The following is a 21,211-nucleotide window of genomic DNA, read 5'->3' as shown; positions in this document are numbered from 1 at the left end:
GCGCATACTTCCTGTATAATATTCAATAGGATATAATTCAAACAACTGAATGGTATTACTTGATATTAGTCAGAACATTATTTAAACATAAACATTATTTATTTATAGATTTGTATTTATAGATTTAAACGTATTATATATACAACATTACATAATAATATTATTAATAATACTAATAATATGTGTGTGCTGTAAGAAAGATAATGGTACAGCACCGTTTGGTCAATATTATTTATAAATTTTTCATTTTCTACTGTGTGATTGTTTTATTGTATTGATGATATGATGCACCTCTATCAAAGTGATTTATGAAGGGCAGTGCGCATATATTAATATCTTCAAGGGGGAAAAAAGATTAATTTATTGTTTTTGTAAAATAAGCTTTTTCACGCACATTTCTCAATCCTACAACTAACGTAGCTGTAAATCGGGTTGTGAATGAAAAACTGGACCATCTTGTTTGTTACCAAAATATATACGTGTTTTTTCAAGGTTTTACATGGAATGTAATTTGACACTTGGTACTGAACGATACTAAAGAACTGACTAAGGGTTACTTTGTGGTAATAGCAAAAACAAAAAAAACCAAAAAAAAAATCCAAAAAGACGGAACGGAAATCAAAGATGGCGGGGGAGGCAGACGGCGATGAAATACAAAAACAACTCAGCTTGTGTGAAAAGCGACACCTGACTAAAACTCCAATGACCAAAAGATCACACACAGATAAGCGAACTGAACTGAAGTTCATAAAACTCTTTCACAAAACTGAAACAAATTATATGGTTGTAAGTTACCTAAAAAGTGAAACAAAGGGCTCAAAAGACAAACCATGGGGAAATCTTTGTATAGCCTACATTTGCTTTTATGTCGATGAATTTATAAATTTTATTTATTCATCTGTCGAGGCGTTTACTTATTGCACACATTGAACCTCATTATCGTTTTGTCTCTTATGAGTGAGTTTTTACATCCTACAATAATTTATTCTTTAAACGCCAACTGCATTACTTTACAACACTAGGCCTAGGTCGATCTGAACTTGGCCCTGAAGTTTATGTTTTTCCTTTTGATTGAATTTTCTCACATTCAACATGCATATGTGTTACAAGGTTTATGATTATATAGCATTGTTAATGGCTTATAATTAAAAAGTATAGAGTGTTAAATCCAATTAGGTTTTCTACCATAAAAGCTGAAGGCAAATATATACTAATAGGGCTACCTTTTATTCAAGGACAAGGACAACTTGACTTATTTGTTTATTTTAATTTTTAGAAATACAGCAAGTGACAAATTCTCATGAAGGATGAATAAAAATGCTGTCAATTGCATTTTAAAAAAAACGTCATTAACCAGACTAAAATCAATACATTATCCCAATTAAATTTAAAGTAAATAAATACCTTTTTATCCCAATGTGATTAGATAATAAATGATGTAGAGTCAAACATTTTATATTATTTCATAAAGGTAACACTTTATTTTACATTGCCGTAGTTACACGTTACTACATGTACTTACTATAGTAATAACAGTAAATTATGCATAATTACAAGTAACTAACCCTAAACCAAACCCTAACTGTAACTCTATAGTAAGTACATGTACTTAAAGAATAGTACTCAGTACTTATTTGAGTAATTATAATGTAACTATGGTACTTTAAAATAAAGTGTAACCTTCATAAATTATAAAAGGATGCCTTTTATACAGGATTTCTGTTATATTTTAAATATTTTTAATGACTGATTGTCAATGGACATGTTAGTCACCATATTTTGAGAATGACTTAATCGTAATATTTGAAGGTTATGTAGTATATAACAGCATGAACAATGAAAGCTTATTTGAGAAAATGACGGAAAGCCATGATAACATGTACATATGCTACTAGAAACTAAGGCAATTCATAACGTGCTCAATGATCAAGCCGTGACTTCATCCACCTATTTAGAGCATGTCTGAAGGCTCTGACTAATGTACTCAAAGTGAACAACACCGTGATCACAATTCAGTGACATCTCTCTCCCCTTTCAAGTAACTGACAGCTGGGCAACCAGTCAGCTGACTGGCAACAGCTAAAGAGGGGTGGAACTCTGCACCCACTGACATGTACTAGACAGGGTCTCTGTCAGAGAGCAGATCTAAGTTTAACACAGGACAGAGACTGAGACACAAGTGGGAACAAGGGACTGTCTGGGAAGCCTTGCTTTCCTCTACTGACTGTTGTTTTTATATTTCTCTGGAGTTGCCATCTTAATTGGATAAAAATATGAATGTTCAGAAGTGTGCCAGGTGCGGGGTTGTGGTGTACCCAGCGGAGAAGATCAATCTTATTGGTCAGGTAAGGCTTTACTACATGTCTCAAAGCTCATACAAATTAAAACGATAGTCTATAGATCATTAGATTGTGACAATGAATTTTTAAGTCTATCCATGTTTTCTATGATGTAAGCAAGACTACATTGGACTAATTAAATTGGACAGATTTTCAGGAGGAGGAATTGTGTTCAGTTATTTTCAAAGTACACGTTTCATTTTCTCAGGCTCTGCATGAAATGTCCCTCTTTTCTCTTTCAGAATTGGCACAAATCATGTTTTCACTGTGAGGTCTGTAAGATGGTTCTGACTGCCAATAATTTTGTCAGCCATCAGAAAAGGCCATACTGCCAAGTGTAAGTTTTTGAGTAATTTTTGGCTCGAATCTCATTTTTTAGTAACAATTAAGGCTCAGTGTTTTAATAAATCAGCATTATTTTTCTTTGCATCATGGCTGAAGGCATAATTTGTACAATTTGGCACTTTAAATTGTTAAATATATAATTATTTGTCTCTCATATTTTATAGGCATAATCCAAAGAACAACACTTTTACAAGTGTTTATGAGACACCAGTCAACATCAATGCCAAGAAGCAATCTGCGGCAGTCAGTGAGGTGAGGTTTTGTTTACGTCACAGACAACACAAAACATTACCAGACTTTATTTAAGTTGCAAATACTGTACATCTGACAAATTTCTGTAGTAAAGAATCTAAGTACACCTTAGAGAGAAAAGCTGAGGTTATAAAAATTAATAATTTTAGAAAAATTCAATTCATATTTTGGTTTTCTGTAACATTATTTAAGGGAGTACAAGCGTAAAATTTACAAGCGTAAAATTCTAAGTTAATGCTGTGAAAATTGAGATGTATTTTTATATAGAATATATTAAATATTAAGTAAGGCGTAATGTACAGTAGACCTCTTCATGGTGATTTATTTTGGGATAATGACCAGTTGACTGTACATTATCCCACTTATAACACTTCTTAACAAATAAATTAATAAATAGTGAAATAAGATCTGAGTTGAAATTATTTTATTAGTTTACTTATGAAGACTTTAAAAATACTTAAGCTTAGATATCTGAGCTCATTAACCGCTTTAAAACACAGGTATGCGGAAAGTAAAATATTTTAAATGATCAATAAATGAAAATGTTCTTTAAAAAATGATACAGATTCAGAGAAACAGTTGGGCTTTTTAGGCTGCCTGGTGCTAGTGGTGCTCAGTGTATTTACTGTCTGGATAAATTTAAATAAATTTACAAGCAAAAGGTATATTAAAGAATTGAATATGGGTCATTTTGCTTGTAATACCCCCTATATGAGCTGGGTTAAAGTGCTGTTTTTAGGAGAGCTCAAAGGCCCTGGTGACTCTACTGGTTTGGAATGAGAACTACATCTCTCCAGTTATTTCTGTGGTGTGACATGATACTCTTCTCTGGCCTTCTTTATGTATTTGCTGTTTAAATTTATACCACATGAATATAGAGCCCACCTCTCTTCCTTTCTTGCTTTCTTTCCCTCCCTCTCTTTCTCTGAATCTCTCTCTGTGGGATCCCCAGCTGCCCCTGTCTGTCACTGCGATGGTCTCAGAGTGACAAAGTGCAAACCACCATACTTCCATTTCACATGTATAATTTCATTTCATCACCAAAAAATGATCAAAAGACAGTGTGGAAAAATAGCACTCACTAGACCCACTGATGTTGCATATCTTTTAATATGACTTTGCTTGTGCCTGTAGGAAGCTCACTGACAGCTCCATGTTTATATCGCTCTGGTTTTTAGAATAAATATAGAGAAGAAGGGGAGCGTTTTATGTCCACTTTCCACTATGACATGAGATCGAAAGAAATCGAGCAAGCTCGTAAGGCCAGCCAGCTTGCCAGTCAGGTGAGTAAACAATAAATAAATACTGTTTAATACTGTCTAAGTTTAGTTGTGGACTTCAACATGTGACTGGTTTCTAATCTTTCTAAAAGCAGCAAGGTTACCAAACTGAATTTGTGGGCCAACAGTCATTTTACTCGGGCAGCGTTACCAGCCAGGAAATCGTACGTGTGACCCAGGCACAGAAGACCATTAGTGATGTGAGTGATCTGATTCAGACTCAATAGGGCAAATGCTTTGAAAAATGAGGCTCTTGCTGTTTTTTGCTGCTTCAATAAATGGATAAATAATGATGATGTATTACTAAGAGTGACCTGACGTGGTCATTTGGGCTGCAGGTGGAATACAAACGAGGCCATGAAGAGCGTGTGACGCAGTTTACCTCTGTAGCAGACACACCTGAGATGTTACATGCCAAGACTGGAGTCTCATTGGCCAGTGATGTAAGGACAAATTTCCAAAGTGACCTCTGACACTGAAATGGCATGCATGGTTTTAAAAATTCAAGAATCTTTACACCAATTTTGTGAGCTTCTGGTATAGTATTCTCTCATAGCAAACTGTGGTAATAGCAAATTATTTGTCATATTTCTAATAACTGTTGATCAAATCCAAACTAATTATATTAGAATATAGTATATTATAAGTATAGTAAATTGTGTGTTTCTTACCTGCGATGTGTTATGTTGATTTACAGGTGAAATACACAGAAGAATATGAGCAATCTAAAGGAAAGGGCAGTTTTCCAGCCATGATCACTCCAGGATATGAAATGGCAAAGAAAGCTAATACACTGGCTAGCAATGTAAGCAAAACAGTTTTGTTACAAAAAGTGCACTTTCTTTCCTACCAGGTTCAGTATTGGTTTATCATTCCTTGCTTTTTTATTTAGTTGGAGTATAAGAAAGGCCATGAAGAACGAGTGTCAAAGTACACCACTGTGACGGATACTCCTGACGTACTTCTAGCTAAAAATCAAGGGAAGATCGTCAGTGACGTAAGAGAATAGAATCTTGAAAATTCTTTGTGTCTGTCTAAATACTCTTCATATATCCTAATTCTGTGTCTCCTTCAATGAAAACAGTATGTCTACACTGAGGGCTATGAACAGCAGAGAGGCAAAGGCAGTTTTCCTGCCCACTTCACTCCTGGATACCAGGTGGCCAAAAAAGCAGGCGAGATGGCCAGCAAAGTAAGTGTCCAAATGTGTGATTGCATGTAAATGCCAGCTGCGTGTGTGTGATAGATGTAAAATCAATGTTGTTTTTGTGCAGGTGAAATATCAACAGAAATATGAGCAGGAGATTAAGGGCAAGGCCAGCACTGATGCCGGGGCTGCGGAGTTTGCTCTGGCCAAAGAGAATGCAGAACACTTCAGTCAGGTGACACAATGCTCTTTTGCACATACAGTGCCTTTCGTTTACATCCTATGTGGTTACATCATTGCATATGGTTACACTGAACATCTCTAATTCTTTTAGCATGCCTATACTGAGGAATATGAACAGCAAAAGGGCAAGGGCAGCTTCCCTGCTATGATTACCCCTGGATATCAGATGGCCAAGAGAGCCCATGACATAGCCAGTGATGTGAGTATCAGCACTGCTGAAGTGTTCTGTCATTTTCAATGTTTCAGTGAGAATTTAAACTGAATATTCAGTTTCAGTTTTTATTTATTTCCAGTTAGTAATTTCAGATCTTAGAAGTTATCCAATATATATAGACATTAAATGAAAAAAAAAGCACAAAATAAAACTACTAAAAATTCAACTAAAATGAAAACAGAACATAGAAAACTAAAAGCTAATACAAAATATGAATAAAACTATAATAGTATATAGATAATACTAAAATAACACTGATGAATATTTTGTCAACTTGGCCTGTCATCACTGAGTGGAATATGCACATTTCCTCCCATGACTCCCACCAAGAATCCAGTGTTGTCACTTTAGAGGCATCAAAAGACATATTTAGACATACTGACTGTCTAAATGACTGATTGTGTATGTTCTCTCATGTCACAGGAATTCATCCTGACAAATCAGGCATCCTGTAGACTAGGTATTGTTGTGTTTGAACACCTTCCTTACCCCTCTCTCTCCATTTTTAACCTGCAGCTGAAATACAAGAAGGATTTGAACAAGATGAAGGGATCTTCTGCATACCACACTTTAAACACTGAGGACAACCTGACTCTAAAGAGTCAGCGCAAGATCAACAAGCTTATGAGCGAGGTGAGAGCCTTATGCCCTTGGTCCATTGCCTAAATAAGTTAAGAGGCACATGAGAATAGATGGAGGACATTTTAATTTGAATATACACTTACTATCTCCTGTTAAAAATATTTAGCAACAGCCTTGATTAGTTAGCTGTAGATTTGTAACATTTTAGGATGCACAAGTGCTAAAAGAGGATCAGTGAACTCATCTGTCATCGGCTTAGCCAGACATAACGTCTCCACACCTGCATTCCCCACATCCCATGAGCCCTCCTACTGAGCCCAGCCACCCACAGACATAAACAAAGAGAACACAAGCCCAGGGGCCACATCATCATTCTATTTTGATCAGTAGATCTTTCTGCATGCCACAGTGTATACCTGATGATGCCATAAACAATACTGCATACTCACCCGACCCTGATTTACAAGCAAATGTCAAAAGGGCACATGGATTTCTGTATGCAGAGCATAAAGTTCACCACTTAAAATTCCACAATATCATTGCCTACGTGACCCAGACATCATCCCATTATACAGGTTGAATACAGAAAGGACCTTGAGAACACAAAAGGCCACAGCATCAACTACTGTGAGACGCCACAGTTCAAGAATGTGTCAAAGATCGCCAAGTATACCAGTGATGTGAGTGCCTCATCAGTGATGTGACAGCATATTCTATATTTAAGGTGTCACTGTGCTGGGCACTTTTGTGCAGTCATATGCAAGCTCATTCACTCTGTGATTGCAGAATAAATACAAAGAGAATTACACCAATCACATGAAGGGGCACTATGAAGGGGGTGGCATCGACAAGAAGACCATGCATGCCATGAACGTCAGAAAGCTTGCCAGTGATGTAAGAAAAAAAATTTTTTTCCCCCAAACATATTATCTATTTTTTTTTTTAAATTACCAAGCATAGTGCAGTGTGTTTAGATATTCTCTAATACCATCTGATTTCAGATTTCCTACAAATCAGAATATGAGCAGGAGAAGAATGTGCAGGGTGAGTACAACTATCCAGCCACCATCACCCCGTCCTATCAGTCACAGAAAAAACTGGAGCCGCTCAAAGATGTAAGTCTGCCATTCTTGTAGCAGCTATAAACTTAAACCTCCAGTATTGGCTATTCTGCCATGAACTTGTCTTCAGTAATTATGCCATCTTTAATTGCTTGAACAGTGCTGCTTTAGCCTTACAAATTAGCTTCACGCTTGTAAACATGCAAGCTAATCTAAATGGATGTCCTTTTTTCCCCACACAGAAAAACTACAGACAACATATCGACAAGCTGAAATTCAGCCAGGTTACGGACACTCCTGAAATTGTGCAAGCCAGAATCAATGCTCATCAGCTTAGTGATGTAAGCATCAATTGTCCTTGTTATTGAGTGTTTAAGTGAATTTAATATAACATATCTACAGTAAGCCTCACATATAATCTCTCTCTCATTAAAGCTGAACTACAAAGCCAACTATGAGAAGACAAAGACACAGTATACATTATCTCAAGATACACCAGAACTTAAGAAGGCCAGAGTCAATGCAGAACTCGTCAGTGATGTAAGGCTATGCTCACACATTCCAGAGCCTTGGCACATTGTTTGTCATCCATATATATATATAGTTCACCAGTGTTGACTGCATTGTTAAGCACGTTCTTTCTGCACGTTCACAGATCAAATACAAAGAAAACTGGGAGAAGAACAAATCTAAAGCATGTGATATCGGCCTGGATACACTGACACTCAAAGCTGCCAAAGCCTCTCGAGACCTGGCTAGTGATGTAAGAATCAAATGTTCAATGTTTAAATGTAAAACTTCATTAAATTTGTTTTCTGGGGTTGATTTGATTTCTTCTCGGCCGTACAGATCAAGTATAAGGAGGCATATACAAAGAACAAGGACAAAGCCATTGGAATGGATGTGAGTGACTCTAAAACACTGCACTCCCTTCAGGTGGCCAAGCTTAGCAGTGAGGTAAGCCTGAGTAGCCAAAGTCAGGTTAAGTTAATCCAAACTGTGTTTTTCCCATTAACATGAGTGCTCAATCTAAGATTCTTCAAATACTATTAAGCCTAAACAAAAAACAATCAAATTTCTGTGCTATAGGTCGCTTATAAAAAGGGTTCTAAGGAGACTCAATCCAATTTCCACCTTCCTCTGGACATGGTGAATCTGAGTCATGCTAAAAAGGCTCAGGCCCTGGCAAGTGATTTGGACTACAGGAAGAAGTTACACGATTATACCGTACTGCCTGATGACATGAAAGTGCAGCAAGCTAAGAAAGCTTACCAACTGCAGAGTGATGTAAGAAGACAAAGCATGTCTATATGCAAGGATACACATAATGTGCATTAATTTATGCATGCTAAATGGATAATTGGTTTGTCTCTTTTAGAACCAGTACCGATCAGACCTGACCTGGATGAAAGGAGTCGGATGGGAGGCTGATGGCTGCCTGGATGTAGAACAAGCCAAGAAGGCAGGAGAACTACTCAGTGAGGTTGGTGATTACAAAATGTGTATTCCCTACTGATTAGACTCACATCGCCGATGATCAGTATTTCCCTAGGCTTTTTAACTGTAAAAAATATCCTGTTGAATTTTTCCTGCTGCATTTTCTACCTCTCTACAGAAAAAGTATCGCCAGAAGGTGGACCTGTGTGAAATTCACACAAGTGGCAGACACTCCTTCCATCATACATGCCAAGAAGAGCCAGGAACTACAGAGTGGCGTAAGATAGGATCAATACGATTGAATATTTATCTCCTCAGTGGACATTTAACTGGAGTCCTATCTGAGATTGGTTGGTGTTTTCTCATCCTCAGCTGGCGTACAAGGCAGGCACTGAGCAGACAATGCACCAGTACACTATGAGTAAAGATGAGCCTCTCTTCAAGCAAGCCAAAGCTAATGCAGAGCTTCTCAGTGGGGTATGAACTGAATCACATGAACCTGTACTTATGTTGCACCAATAACCTGCACAAGAACTAACAACCCACCGCCTGCTTTTAATCAACACATTACATTGGTGATTTTCAGAAAACTTATAAGAGTAGTTGGGAGGAGCAGAGAGAGAAGGGTTTTGAGCTTGGCTTGGACACGATTTCGATTCTCGCAGCCAAAGCAACAAGAGATCTTGCCAGTGATGTGAGTGATTAAACACTCTACTGATACACATGACTCACTTAGCACTCAACTAGACACTGAAATCTTAAGTATCGTGACTTATAATCTTATCTCCTGATATTCCATTTATGTAGGTGAAGTACAAGCAAGAATATGAGATGACAAAAGGGAAGATGATTGGTGTGAAGACTGTGTCAGGTGATTCTCAGATGGCCCATTCGGCCCAGGCCACCAAACTCCAGAGTGACCTCAACTACAAGAAAGAGTATGAAGACAACAAGACCAAATACAGTTCCTCACTCGATATGATGACCCTCACCCATGCCAAGAAAGCCCAGGAACTGGCCACTGAACAAAACTACAAAACCTTCCTACACAAATACACCATCCTGCCCAGTGATATGAAACTGGAATGGGCCAAGAAAGCCTACGGCCTACAGAGTGATGTAAGAGCCCAGCATTCACTTTAATGACTTGTAAAGCCAAAGACTTGTAAAGCTAAATGCAAAAAAAAAAAACGTTGTTTTCTTCACAGAAAAAGTATCGCTCTGACCTGAACTGGATGAAAGGGGTGGGATGGGAGACCACTGGATCACTTGATATACAACAGGCCAGAAAAGCTACAGATTTAGCCAGCGAGGTACAGATCAACCTCTCATGAACATGAGCAACCATACACACTAAATGTCAAAGTTTTTCTTCTTTCAGCTCAAATACCTTAAGGGAGTCACTAGATTCCTAGGTCATCTGCAAGACCTTCCAAAAATTTAAAGCGTACATAACCACTTGGAGAGCAGTTATGTAATGCTTGCAGAGCAAATAGCTTAAGGTTATATTTAGCAGATAGGAATAGGAATAGGAATTAACTATTTCCTCAGTTCATCAGAACCTTGTATAGTTAATTGTCTCAGCAAACATGGCTGAGAACTATATTAAATATTAGGCCTAGATTTTATTAATAATATATTTTTAGATTATAATGCATTCAGAAATTTGACATTGTAGACTAAAAGAGTATTTTACTAAAGAATAACTATTTTACTAAAGAATATTTTTGTATAAATAATAGTGTAAAATGAAGGTTTTAAGATTTTGAAACATGTAAAACAGAGAAACATGATGTCAAGTGCTGCTGTTAGGCTGACATCCATGACTATTATTAGATGCACTCACTTCACTTTGAGTATAGATGTTAAACTCAGCTAAAATAAAAAAGCACATGCCTGGGGGTTAACACTTTAATTATGCATGTGTTAAAGGTATTATGAAATGATTGAAGCAAATTGTGCTTGAAATGAAAGAACTTGAGGGCTGTACACCCAACAGACAGTTCAGACAATGAATTCAAAACACACTCTGGTACAATAAGGTCTCATTTGTTAACATTAGATAATGCATTAACTAACATGAATTAACAATGAGCAATACATTTGTTACAGTATTTATTAATCTTTGTTAATGTTAGCTAATAAAAATACAGTTGTTCATTGTTTGTTCATGTTAGTTCACAGTGCATTAACTAATGTTATCAAATACAACATTTGATTTTAATAATGTATTGGTAAATGTTGAAATTAACATTAACTAAGATTAATAAATGCTGTAGAAGTATTGTTCATTCTTAGTTCATGTTAACTAAAGTAGTTAACTAATGTTAACTGATGAAACCTTATTGTAAAGTGTTATCTCCCAGCACTGAAAGTGAATATTAATCTTTGCCATGACCTGTGTATGTTCCAGAAAAAGTACAGACAGAATGTGAGTGCTCTGAAGTTCACCAGCGTGGAGGACACCCCAGAGATGGTCCAGGCCAAAATCAGCACCAAACTGGTTCTTGATGTACGTCTTTTCTGTGAATCAGTATTTGAATCTATGAATTGAATTCTGTGACAATTGTTAAAAAGAGAGGGGAAAATGTTGCATTTCTTCATGTATGTGATCTTCATGTTGACAGAGATTGTACAGAGAGAAAGGAGAGAACGAAATGCACAAGTACACACTGATTGGAGATATTCCAGAGCATGTGCAGGCCAAGATCAATGCCATGAACATCAGTGATGTGAGAATCCATTACACACATTGCTGTTTCTGTTTCAGAAGCTATTAAACACATGCACAAACAATTGAAATTCCACATTAAATTGTTAAAAGTAAAATTCTTTCTCTATATAGTCACGTTACAAAGAGTCCTGGACAAAGATCAAAGATGGTGGCTACAAGTTGCGCTTGGATGCTATTCCATTCCAAGCAGCCAAATCATCTACAGAGATCCTCAGTGATGTGAGTATTTTGTACACAAAAGGGATCAGCTACAGTTTCTGTTTCTGGTTATCTGTCTGTCTGTTTATCAAACTGTATAAAATATTTACCTTCAGCAAAAGTACAAGGCGCAGTTTGAGAAGACAAAAGGGAAGATGATTGGGCTAAAGGGACTACAGGATGACATAAACATGGCTCACTCTGTGCATGCCACAAATATACAAAGCGATGTGAGTATTCCAGGAAGGCTACAACTGAATGAAGTACCATGAATGTGTGTTTGAGAGGTCATGCTCAGGTGATTGATCAACTTTCTCTCTCTTTAGCTCAAATACAAAAAGGACTCTTCTAAGGTGCATTCTCAGTTCCATCTACCAATGGATATGTTGGACGTGCTCCATGCTAAGAAGGCTCAGTCTCTGATCAGTGATCAGGACTACAGACTTACATTACACAAGTACACAACACTGCCCGATGACCTCAAAGTTCAGGCTGCCAAGAGAGCATACGAACTGCAGAGTGAGGTAATGTAAATTCAATGCATTTGCACTAGTATGGTTACTAATACTCATTGCTCCAAAGAATGCCTCTGAAAGTCGAGTGCTCTTGAACATATTGTGTTTAAACAACAGAAAATCTACCGCTCTGATCTGAACTACCTTCGTGGTGCGGCCTGGATTGCCACCGGTGCCTTACAGATTGAGGGATCCAAACGGGCCACAGATCTAATCAGTGAGGTATGAATGGCTATTTAAATTTCAACACTTTGTTCCAGCATGGTCGTCTGTACTGCTGTTCAAAAGTTTGGGCTCATTAAGATTTTTTTTTTTAAAGAAATTCATATTTTTACGGTTGCATTTAAAATGTTTACATTGTTACAAAAAAAGTTGTATTTCAATTAAAGGTAACACTTTATTTTTATGGTCCCATTTAGACATTCTGTTGACAATAAGTAGGGTTGCAAAATTCCGGGAATTTTCAAAGCTGGAAACTTTCCATGGGAATTAACGGGAATATATGGGAATTAACGTGAATTAATGGGAATAAACAGGGAATTTGCGAAATTGCAGGTTAGCCTATAACAGGGTACTTAAATGTAGTTAAAAAAAAATTCAGCATAATTTTGGTTAAAACAACCATATTTAATGCAATTTTAATTAAATTTTTACCCTGCACATTCCTCAATCACATTCACACAGCACACTATTTTCTGCAGGGCTACTGAGGCCACACCCCCTGCATGCACTGTGCATTCCCCCAGTCCATAACATGCACATTTGATCAAAAATACAGAAAAAACAGTAATATTGTGAAAGATAACTACAATTTAAAATAATGGTTTTCTATTTTGATATACATAAGAATATAATTTATTTCTGTGATGCAAAGCTGAATTTTCAGCATCATTTCTCCAGTCTTCAGTGTCACATGATCCTTCAGAAATCATTCTAACATGCTAATTCGATACTCAGTTATCAATGTTAGAAACAGTTGTGCTGCTTAATATTTTTTATAATCTGTGATACTTTTTTCAGGATTCTTTGATGAACAAAAATTTAAAGAACAGCATTTATTTAAAACAGAAATCTTTTGTAACAATATACACTACCGTTCAAAATTTTGGGGTCAGTAATTTTTTTCTTTCTTTTTTTTTTGTTTGAAAGAAATGAATACTTTTATTCAGCAAGGATGTTTGAATAGTGATATTAAAGTGATATTGTTATAAAACATTTCTATTTTGAATAAATTCTGTTCTTTTTAACTTTTTATTAATCAGTGAATCCTGGAAATAGTATTACAGGTTCCAAAAAAATATTCAGCAGCACAACTGTTTCCAACAATGATAATAACTGAGTATCAAATCAGCATATTAGAATGATTTCTGAAGGATCATGTGACACTGAAATAAATAACACATAACAATTGCTGCAATAAAAATATATTTATTTTACATATTTACTAAATTAGAATTAATTGAATGCGAAAAATAAATAACTTATTTCATGTTATGACCAAACAAAATGTTTATATTTGTTTTTATATGATACATTTTATATAAATATTATAAATTTATATAAATTTCCCAAAATTTCTAATTAATTCCCCAAATTCTCATAAATTCCCATAAATTCACGTAAATTCCTGTAAATTCTCATAAATTCCCGTTAAGTTCCCGTGGAAAGTTTCCGGAAATTTACCGGAAACTTTCCGCCCCTTTGCAACCCTAACTATAAGTAATGTTGCAACTACATGTCAACTAACTCTCATTAGAGTATTAGTAGAATATAAGTAGACTGTCTGCTTGATATCTGCTAACACTTTATTTTGATGATTCTCAAACAGACATTCTACTGACTATAAGTATCTTTGCAAGTGCATGTCAACTTATTCTACTAACCCTTACCCTACCCCTACTCCTAAAAGTCTACTAATACTCAACTAATACTCTAATGAGAGTTAGTTGACATGTAGGTTCAATGTTACTTATAGTCAACAGAATGTCTAAAGGGGACCATCAAAATAACCCTAACCCTAATGCTTTTGAACTTTCTATTCAAAAAGTATCATGGTTTTCACAAAAATATTAAGCAGTACAATTGTTTTTAACATTGATAATAATAAGAAATGCTTCTTGAGCACCAACAGCATATTCAAATGATTTCTGAAGGATCATGTGGCACTGAAGACTGGAGTTATGATGCTGAAAATGCAGCTTTTCCATCACATAAATAAATTACATTTTAAAATATATTAAAATAGAAAACAGTTATTTTAAATTCTAATAGTATTTCACAATGTTGCTGTTTTTTACTGTGTTTTGATGAAATAAATGCAGCCTTGGTGAGCGTAAGAGACTTTAAACATTAAAAAATTGTACCATATCCAAACTTTTGAATGGTAGTGTACGTATTTTTAATTCACATTATATATTAATTTATTTCTTTACCCTAACAGAAAAAGTATCGCCAGCAACCCTACTCTTTCAAACACACATCTGTCACGGATTCTCCGGATATTGTGCATGCTAAGGCCAGTAGTAAGATCACTAATGAGGTAGGAGGACATGCAATATTGTTTCTACAATGATTTGCAGAAAAAGAGGGATTATAATGTCTTGTGGTCTGAAATTATTTAGCGCTTGTACAAAGAAAAGGGAGAGAACCTCAGGCACAACTACACCATTACTGCTGAGAGACCTGAAATCACCCAGGCCAAGATTAACGCTGCTAACTTCAGTGATGTAAGATGAGCCTTCCAAGTCTATTTTTGTGTTTATGGATATTGCTACATCATAAAATCCACTGTTCTTAACTTGATAGCTCATTTTAAAGATATTCTAAAGGGGAATTTATTCAAATAAACTTGCATGCGAGACAAACGTTTTAACATTTTCTGTTTTATTTCAGGTTAAGTACAAGGAGTCATGGCATGTGCTAAGAGCTCAGGGTTATAAACTCACCATGAAGGATATCCCCTTCCAGGCTGCAAAAGCCTCCACCAGCATTGCTAGTGATGTAAGATTACCCTCTCTAAATTTACACACATAAACATTTATGGGCAAAAGCAGCACTGATAAACTCATGCATTAATATACAGTACATAAGCAATCATGTTGCCAAGTTTGTGGTAACCAGCATGTACATCAACATTCAGTTGAACATATTCACCTCCTTTGCCTTGATAGGTTCAGTATAAGCACAACCATGTATTGGAGAAAGGCAAGCACATTGGAGCTCGTAGCGTTCTGGAGGACTCGCACCTAATGCACTGCATGGAGATGGGTCGTCTGCACAGTGACCAGCATTATCGCAAAGACGCTCTGTCCACCAGCGGCCAGTATCAGCTGCCTCTAGATATGGTGAACTTGGTTCAAGCCAAGAAAGCCCAGGCCTTAGCCAGCGACCAGGATTATAAGACTCATTTCCACTCTTACACAGTCCTACCTGATGATATAAAGGTGCAGTGGGCCAAAAAGGCATATGACCTGCAGAGCCAGGTGAGAAAGAGTAATAAAAAAAAAAAAAAGGCCATAAAAGATTACGAGCCTGATCTTGAGTTTTGGCTTCATACCATAGAGGAGTGACAGGGCAAAAGATCACAATACAAATATTATAATCTAGTCTTCTTTGCCTTTTCAAAGAATGTATACAAATCAGATCTGAACTTCATGAAGGGAGTGGCCTGGGATTCAGTAGGTGCACCCCAGATGGAGTCTGCAAAGAAAGCTGGAGAGCTCATTAGTGATGTAAGTTGCACTTCAATTCAACAGGAATTAATAAATGACCCTATTTACTTTCTTAATGCAAGTTCCTGGTCTTATTGTGAATTAATCATCCATTCACATTATTCCAAAATGCCTCTGTAACCTAACTTGCTCTTCCTTAACCATCTTCACTTTTATGCTGACATCCGTTAGGTCAGACATCAAACAGGTTATTGGATAATGTTAACTAATAGCAGAATTACTATTTAGCTATTTTAGATTTAGATTCATTCTGGTATGGAATGCTCACTTTTCACACTCCAATAAATTACCCTTTTTTTTTTTTTTTTTTTTAAATACCCTGCTTCACTCTTGTTAGTGAAGTGAACACAGAAATAAAATGGATTGCAAGTGGGGTTTACAGTAGTAATTTTCCTAGTATACTATAATAAAATCATACCGCATAAAAACATGGTTCGTAATAAATGCTTTGCTTCACCCTTACCCTCTGTAGAAGAAGTACCGTCAACATCCTGACAGTCTGAAGTTCACTCAAATTGCTGATTCACCAGATATCATCCATGCAAAGAACAGCTACATGCAGTGTAGTGAGGTAAGTTTAACCCAGCATGCTTGCCTCAATGTGTGTGTAGCCAGTGATTGCTTTGGGTGATGTGAATAACAAGACTTTTATCCTGTTTCAGAGGATGTACAAGTCTGGAGACTCTGACTCTATGCACAAATACACATTACCCCCTGATCATCCTGACTTCATCCGAGCAAAGATCAATGCTCAGCAAATTAGTGATGTAAGCTTGCTGTTTTTTTGGGACTCTTACAAGAGGTATCTCAGTATCTCTGAAAGAAGTCTCATGTGCTCACCAAGGCTGCATTTATTTGATCAAAAATACAGTAAAACAGTAATATTGTGAAATATTATTACAATTTAAATAACTGTTTTCTGTTTTAATATATTTTTAAATACAAATTTATTCCTGTGATGCAAAGCTGAATTTTCAGCTTCAGTCTTCAGTGTCACATGATCCTTCAAAAATCATTCTAATATGCTGATTTGGTGCTCAAGAGACATTTCTTATTATTATCAATGTTCAAAACAGTTTTTGCTGCATAATATTTTTGTGGAAACCGAGATACATTTTTTCCCCAGTATTTTTGATTAATAGAAAGTTTAAAATAACAGCTTTTATTTAAAATAGAAGCCTTTTGTAACATTTAAAAAGTCTATACTGCCATATTTTATTGACTGAACCTGTTCTTGCTGAATAAAAGTATTAATTTCTTTAAAAATTATACTTACTCCAAATTTTTAAAAGGTAGTGTATCATGGTTTATCAAAAAAAAAAAAAAAATCACAGGAATAATTTTCAAATACATTAAAAAAGATTTTGAACATTTGAATGATAGTGTACATCCTTTAATATTGTCTATGCTCTTTCTTCTCTTTCACTTTGCAGAAAGTGTATAAAACATCAGGTGAGAAGGTGAAGTCTGCAGGTTACGACCTCAGGTTAGACGCCATTCCCTTCCAGACAGCCAAGGCCTCTAGAGAAATTGCGAGTGATGTAAGTACGAATCAAAATGTTTATCTGCCAAATTGTGTACTATTTCATTAAGTAAAACCCAACTTCAAAATTTTAATTTAATATATGGTGTACCATTCCTTTTCAGTTCCGCTATAAGGAGGCATTTGTCAAAGAGAAGGGCCATCAGGTGGGCCTCCTCAGCGTTGAGGATGACCCCAAGATGAAACACTCATTGGCTGTAGGGAAGCTCCAGAGCAACAACGTGTACAAGAAGCAGTCCCAGGAGACACGCTCTCAGTTTAAGATCCATGCCGACCAGCCTGATTTCCAGCATGCTAAGAAGAGCCAGGCTCAGCTCAGCAACGTCAACTATCGCCAGCATCTCCATGACTACACCTGTGATCCTAACCAGCTCAATGTCAAACACGCTAAAAAAGCCTACCAGCTGCAGAGCGATGTGAGAACTGAGTTTTGGGATTATTAAGAATGTTATCAAGAACTGTATTGATGCCATTGTATGCTAATATCTCTGATGACATGTGGTTGACATGAGGCACTTTGCATGTGAAAAAATGACCTTGCAGTGACTTGGTGACTTCTTAGATTACATTATTTTGATAAATTAATTGTTCTTATAGTTGTCCTCATGTAGCAGGTTTAATGGTCCTGACTCTGTGGTTGCAGGTCAACTACAAATCAGATCTGAACTGGATTAAAGGTGTGGGCTGGACCCCACCAGGCTCTCTTAAGGTAGAAATGGCCCGCCGTGCAGCAGAACTAGGCCTTGCTGAAGGAGTAACCACTGATGAGGCTATCGCCCAGTATCAGCACCTAATGGTGAGACAGAACTCTACATCACAATATTACTTATTATCTGAAGATATCTGAATATGATTATTTGCTCTGTTTCAAACACTAGTGAGCTGCCTTGTTAGCATCCTAACCATCATGGTACCTCATAAGTGATCGCTTTGGAACACTCTACGTAGGCAGCAACTCCACAAGCTAAACAAATAGCACTGACAATTGATTTCAATAGAGTTAGGATGCTAGCATGTTGCTAACCTAACAGCACAATACTGCAATATTATATCCAATATTTGTGTTATGTATAAAAATACATAACACACAAATATTGGATATAATATTAAATTTTTACACTTTTAGTATTGAATAAAATTTAAAGTCGCAGTGAAATGTAAGTAGCGACATATCTTTTTTTTCTATATTGTGATCGTGATGTCATGGAAGCTTGTTTCTGCCACTGAATAAAAAATAAAAAAGGTAATTGCAGCTTTTTATCTCACAATTCTTTGACTTTTTTCTTGCAATTGCGAGTTTATATTTTGCAATTCTGACTTTTTTTTCTCAGAATAGTGTGATATAAACTTGCAATTGCGAGTTGTAAAGTCAGAATTGTGTGATATATAAAGTCGCAATTGCATGTTATCTCGCAATTCTGACTTTTTTTTTTCAAAATTGCGCAATATGAACTCGCAATTGCAAGAAAAAAGTCAGAATTGCGATATCACAATTCTGACTTTATTCCTCTCAATTGCGACTGTTGTTTACTTTATAACACAATTGCGAGTTATAAATTCAGAATTGTGAGATATAAACTCGAGTTTATATCTCACAATTCTGAGAAAAAAAGAGATATAAACTCGCAATTGCAAGGAAAAAGTCAGAATCTTGAGTTTATATCTTAATTCGGACTATTTCTTACAATTATGAGTATATATCTCACAATTCTGACATTATAACTTGCAATTCTGACTTTATTTCTCGCAATTGTGAGTTTATATCTCGCAATTCTGACATTATAACTCGCAATTGCAAGTTTCTGAGAAAAGAATTCAGAATTGCAAGATGTAAACTGGGAATTGTGAGAAGTAACGTCAGAATTGTGAGATAAAAAGTCGCAATTATCTTTTTTTTTTTTTTTTTATTTAGTGGCGGGGTTTAAGATTGGAAAAGTCCTGCATACATCACCAGAGAGAAGATTAAAACATATACACAGATTAATTATTCACAATAAGATCTATTACATACATTTAGAAAATAGATGAAATTTCATTTCATGTTGACTTTAAAAGTTTATTTATAAATGTAATTTCTTTTAGCTCATCCATCATCTTGGATACTGAGCTTGTCGTACTGTATTATGGCATACATGCCATACTGCTTTAGAATTTGGCTAAAACAAGGTATTATAGGTTGCATATATGGTCTTCAAATCAGGAGTGTGCCTTCAAATGGTAGCGCACTAGGTTTTTGGAACAGAGTGCTTTTAAAAGTTTTACCACATTACCAACTTGACTCTATTTCCTCTCCCCTCATATTTCATTTGATCATTTTCTTCTGTCTCAGATGCTCCAGAGACAGCAGGAGTTCCAGGAGCAACAGCAATCCACCGCAGAGCAGACGGAGACCACAAAGGAGTTGCAGCAGCCAGGAGTCAATCCTGATGCTATGGAGATCCTCCACGTCAAGAGGAAGAAGACTATTCACACCACATTCAAGCAGGCCAAGACCACAAAATCCATCACGTCACAGTCTGTTACTTCCCATTCAACCACGAATCAGTCTATCACCAACCAGTCCACCAAGAAACAATCCATTATGAGCCAGTCTCATGCTGATGAATCCACCGCAAGACAGATGAGTGAAAACCGGGCCATCACAGATCAGGCTGCTGCAAAGTCAGGAACAATGTAATCTGTCATTTTTGTCTTCCTTTTGTTTTTTTAAATTTAATTTATGAGCATCATGTAGATCCTGGTGTTCTCTGATTCTATTTTTAATTGATCCATGAGTGAGGGATATTTATATGAAAGCTATAAGAGAAAAGTGATCTTGAAGATGGTTAAAGTAAGTCCAGACTGTAAAAGATGAAAATCATGGTTGGTTTTCTTTTTAATGAAGGTGATTGTAGTTATTATTGTTAAGAAGAAATATCAAACAAAGCTGCAAGTATGGACAATGTATGTAAGAATAAGGGTAAGGGTGAGCGTGATTTTAGAGAAGTGTTCTCGCACTGTTTAAGAGTAAGACCCATGTTCTTCTGGTGGATTTGACAGTTGTCTCTGGTGGTTCTGAAATGGATATGTTATTTGAGTTATTGGATATATTGTATGTCTATCCAGCTGCGCTTTATGAGAAAGCACCGCAACTCTGCTAGCAGAGTTAAAATAGCTGAACTTCAAGTGTGAATTATGACACATGATAATAATAAAAGTTTTGTTTTCAAATGTCCTTCATAAAACATCTCACTTTTTTTTAACAATCTTGAGCACTAGATGGCAGTCACAGACAGTCTTATTGTGTTGATAGTTGACAGTTTCTTGTGATAAACTTTTATTTGAGGAAGGACTTCTCTGTCTTAGATAGATAGATAGATAGATAGATAGATAGATAGATAGATAGATAGATAGATGATGGATGGATGGATGGATGGATGGATGGATCACTAATCACTATACAAGCTGTAAAATAGCAGTTATCATCCCGGCAGATTGGAGGAACTGCTCAGCGGGGCCTCGCTGACTATTGCTGGGACATAATGAAAATCAGTTTAAGGAAATAAATCATGTTTATTTTCTTGCTTTTCCAATGCAAGTGTTGACCCATA

At 36.2% G+C, this 21,211-nt stretch overlaps 1 protein-coding gene across 1 annotated transcript; it reads left to right on the top strand.

The window, feature by feature from the left end:
* Positions 1-2,127: 2,127 nt before the first annotated feature.
* nrap (nebulin-related anchoring protein) lies at positions 2,128-20,845 on the top strand. The gene is given in 43 exon segments (XM_051915460.1): positions 2,128-2,345; positions 2,582-2,676; positions 2,849-2,936; positions 4,115-4,219; positions 4,309-4,416; positions 4,555-4,659; positions 4,914-5,021; positions 5,109-5,213; positions 5,301-5,408; positions 5,491-5,598; positions 5,698-5,805; positions 6,337-6,453; positions 6,978-7,082; positions 7,189-7,296; positions 7,404-7,517; positions 7,706-7,804; positions 7,899-8,003; positions 8,119-8,226; positions 8,313-8,420; positions 8,553-8,750; positions 8,842-8,946; positions 9,079-9,105; positions 9,107-9,178; positions 9,273-9,377; positions 9,708-10,019; positions 10,109-10,213; positions 11,314-11,412; positions 11,528-11,632; positions 11,746-11,853; positions 11,949-12,062; positions 12,159-12,356; positions 12,465-12,569; positions 14,788-14,886; positions 14,969-15,073; positions 15,240-15,347; positions 15,518-15,829; positions 15,974-16,078; positions 16,551-16,649; positions 16,741-16,845; positions 17,512-17,619; positions 17,726-18,037; positions 18,265-18,417; positions 19,951-20,845. Coding segments are annotated over 43 exon segments (5,481 nt in total). The 5' UTR covers positions 2,128-2,273; the 3' UTR covers positions 20,299-20,845.
* The last annotated feature ends 366 nt before the right edge of the window (positions 20,846-21,211 follow it).

Source organism: Ctenopharyngodon idella, chromosome 12, assembly GCF_019924925.1.
Source record: "Ctenopharyngodon idella isolate HZGC_01 chromosome 12, HZGC01, whole genome shotgun sequence".
Taxonomy (NCBI): domain Eukaryota; kingdom Metazoa; phylum Chordata; class Actinopteri; order Cypriniformes; family Xenocyprididae; genus Ctenopharyngodon; species Ctenopharyngodon idella.
Note: the sequence above shows the minus strand (reverse complement) of the source record. Positions and strands in the feature narration are given on the sequence as shown.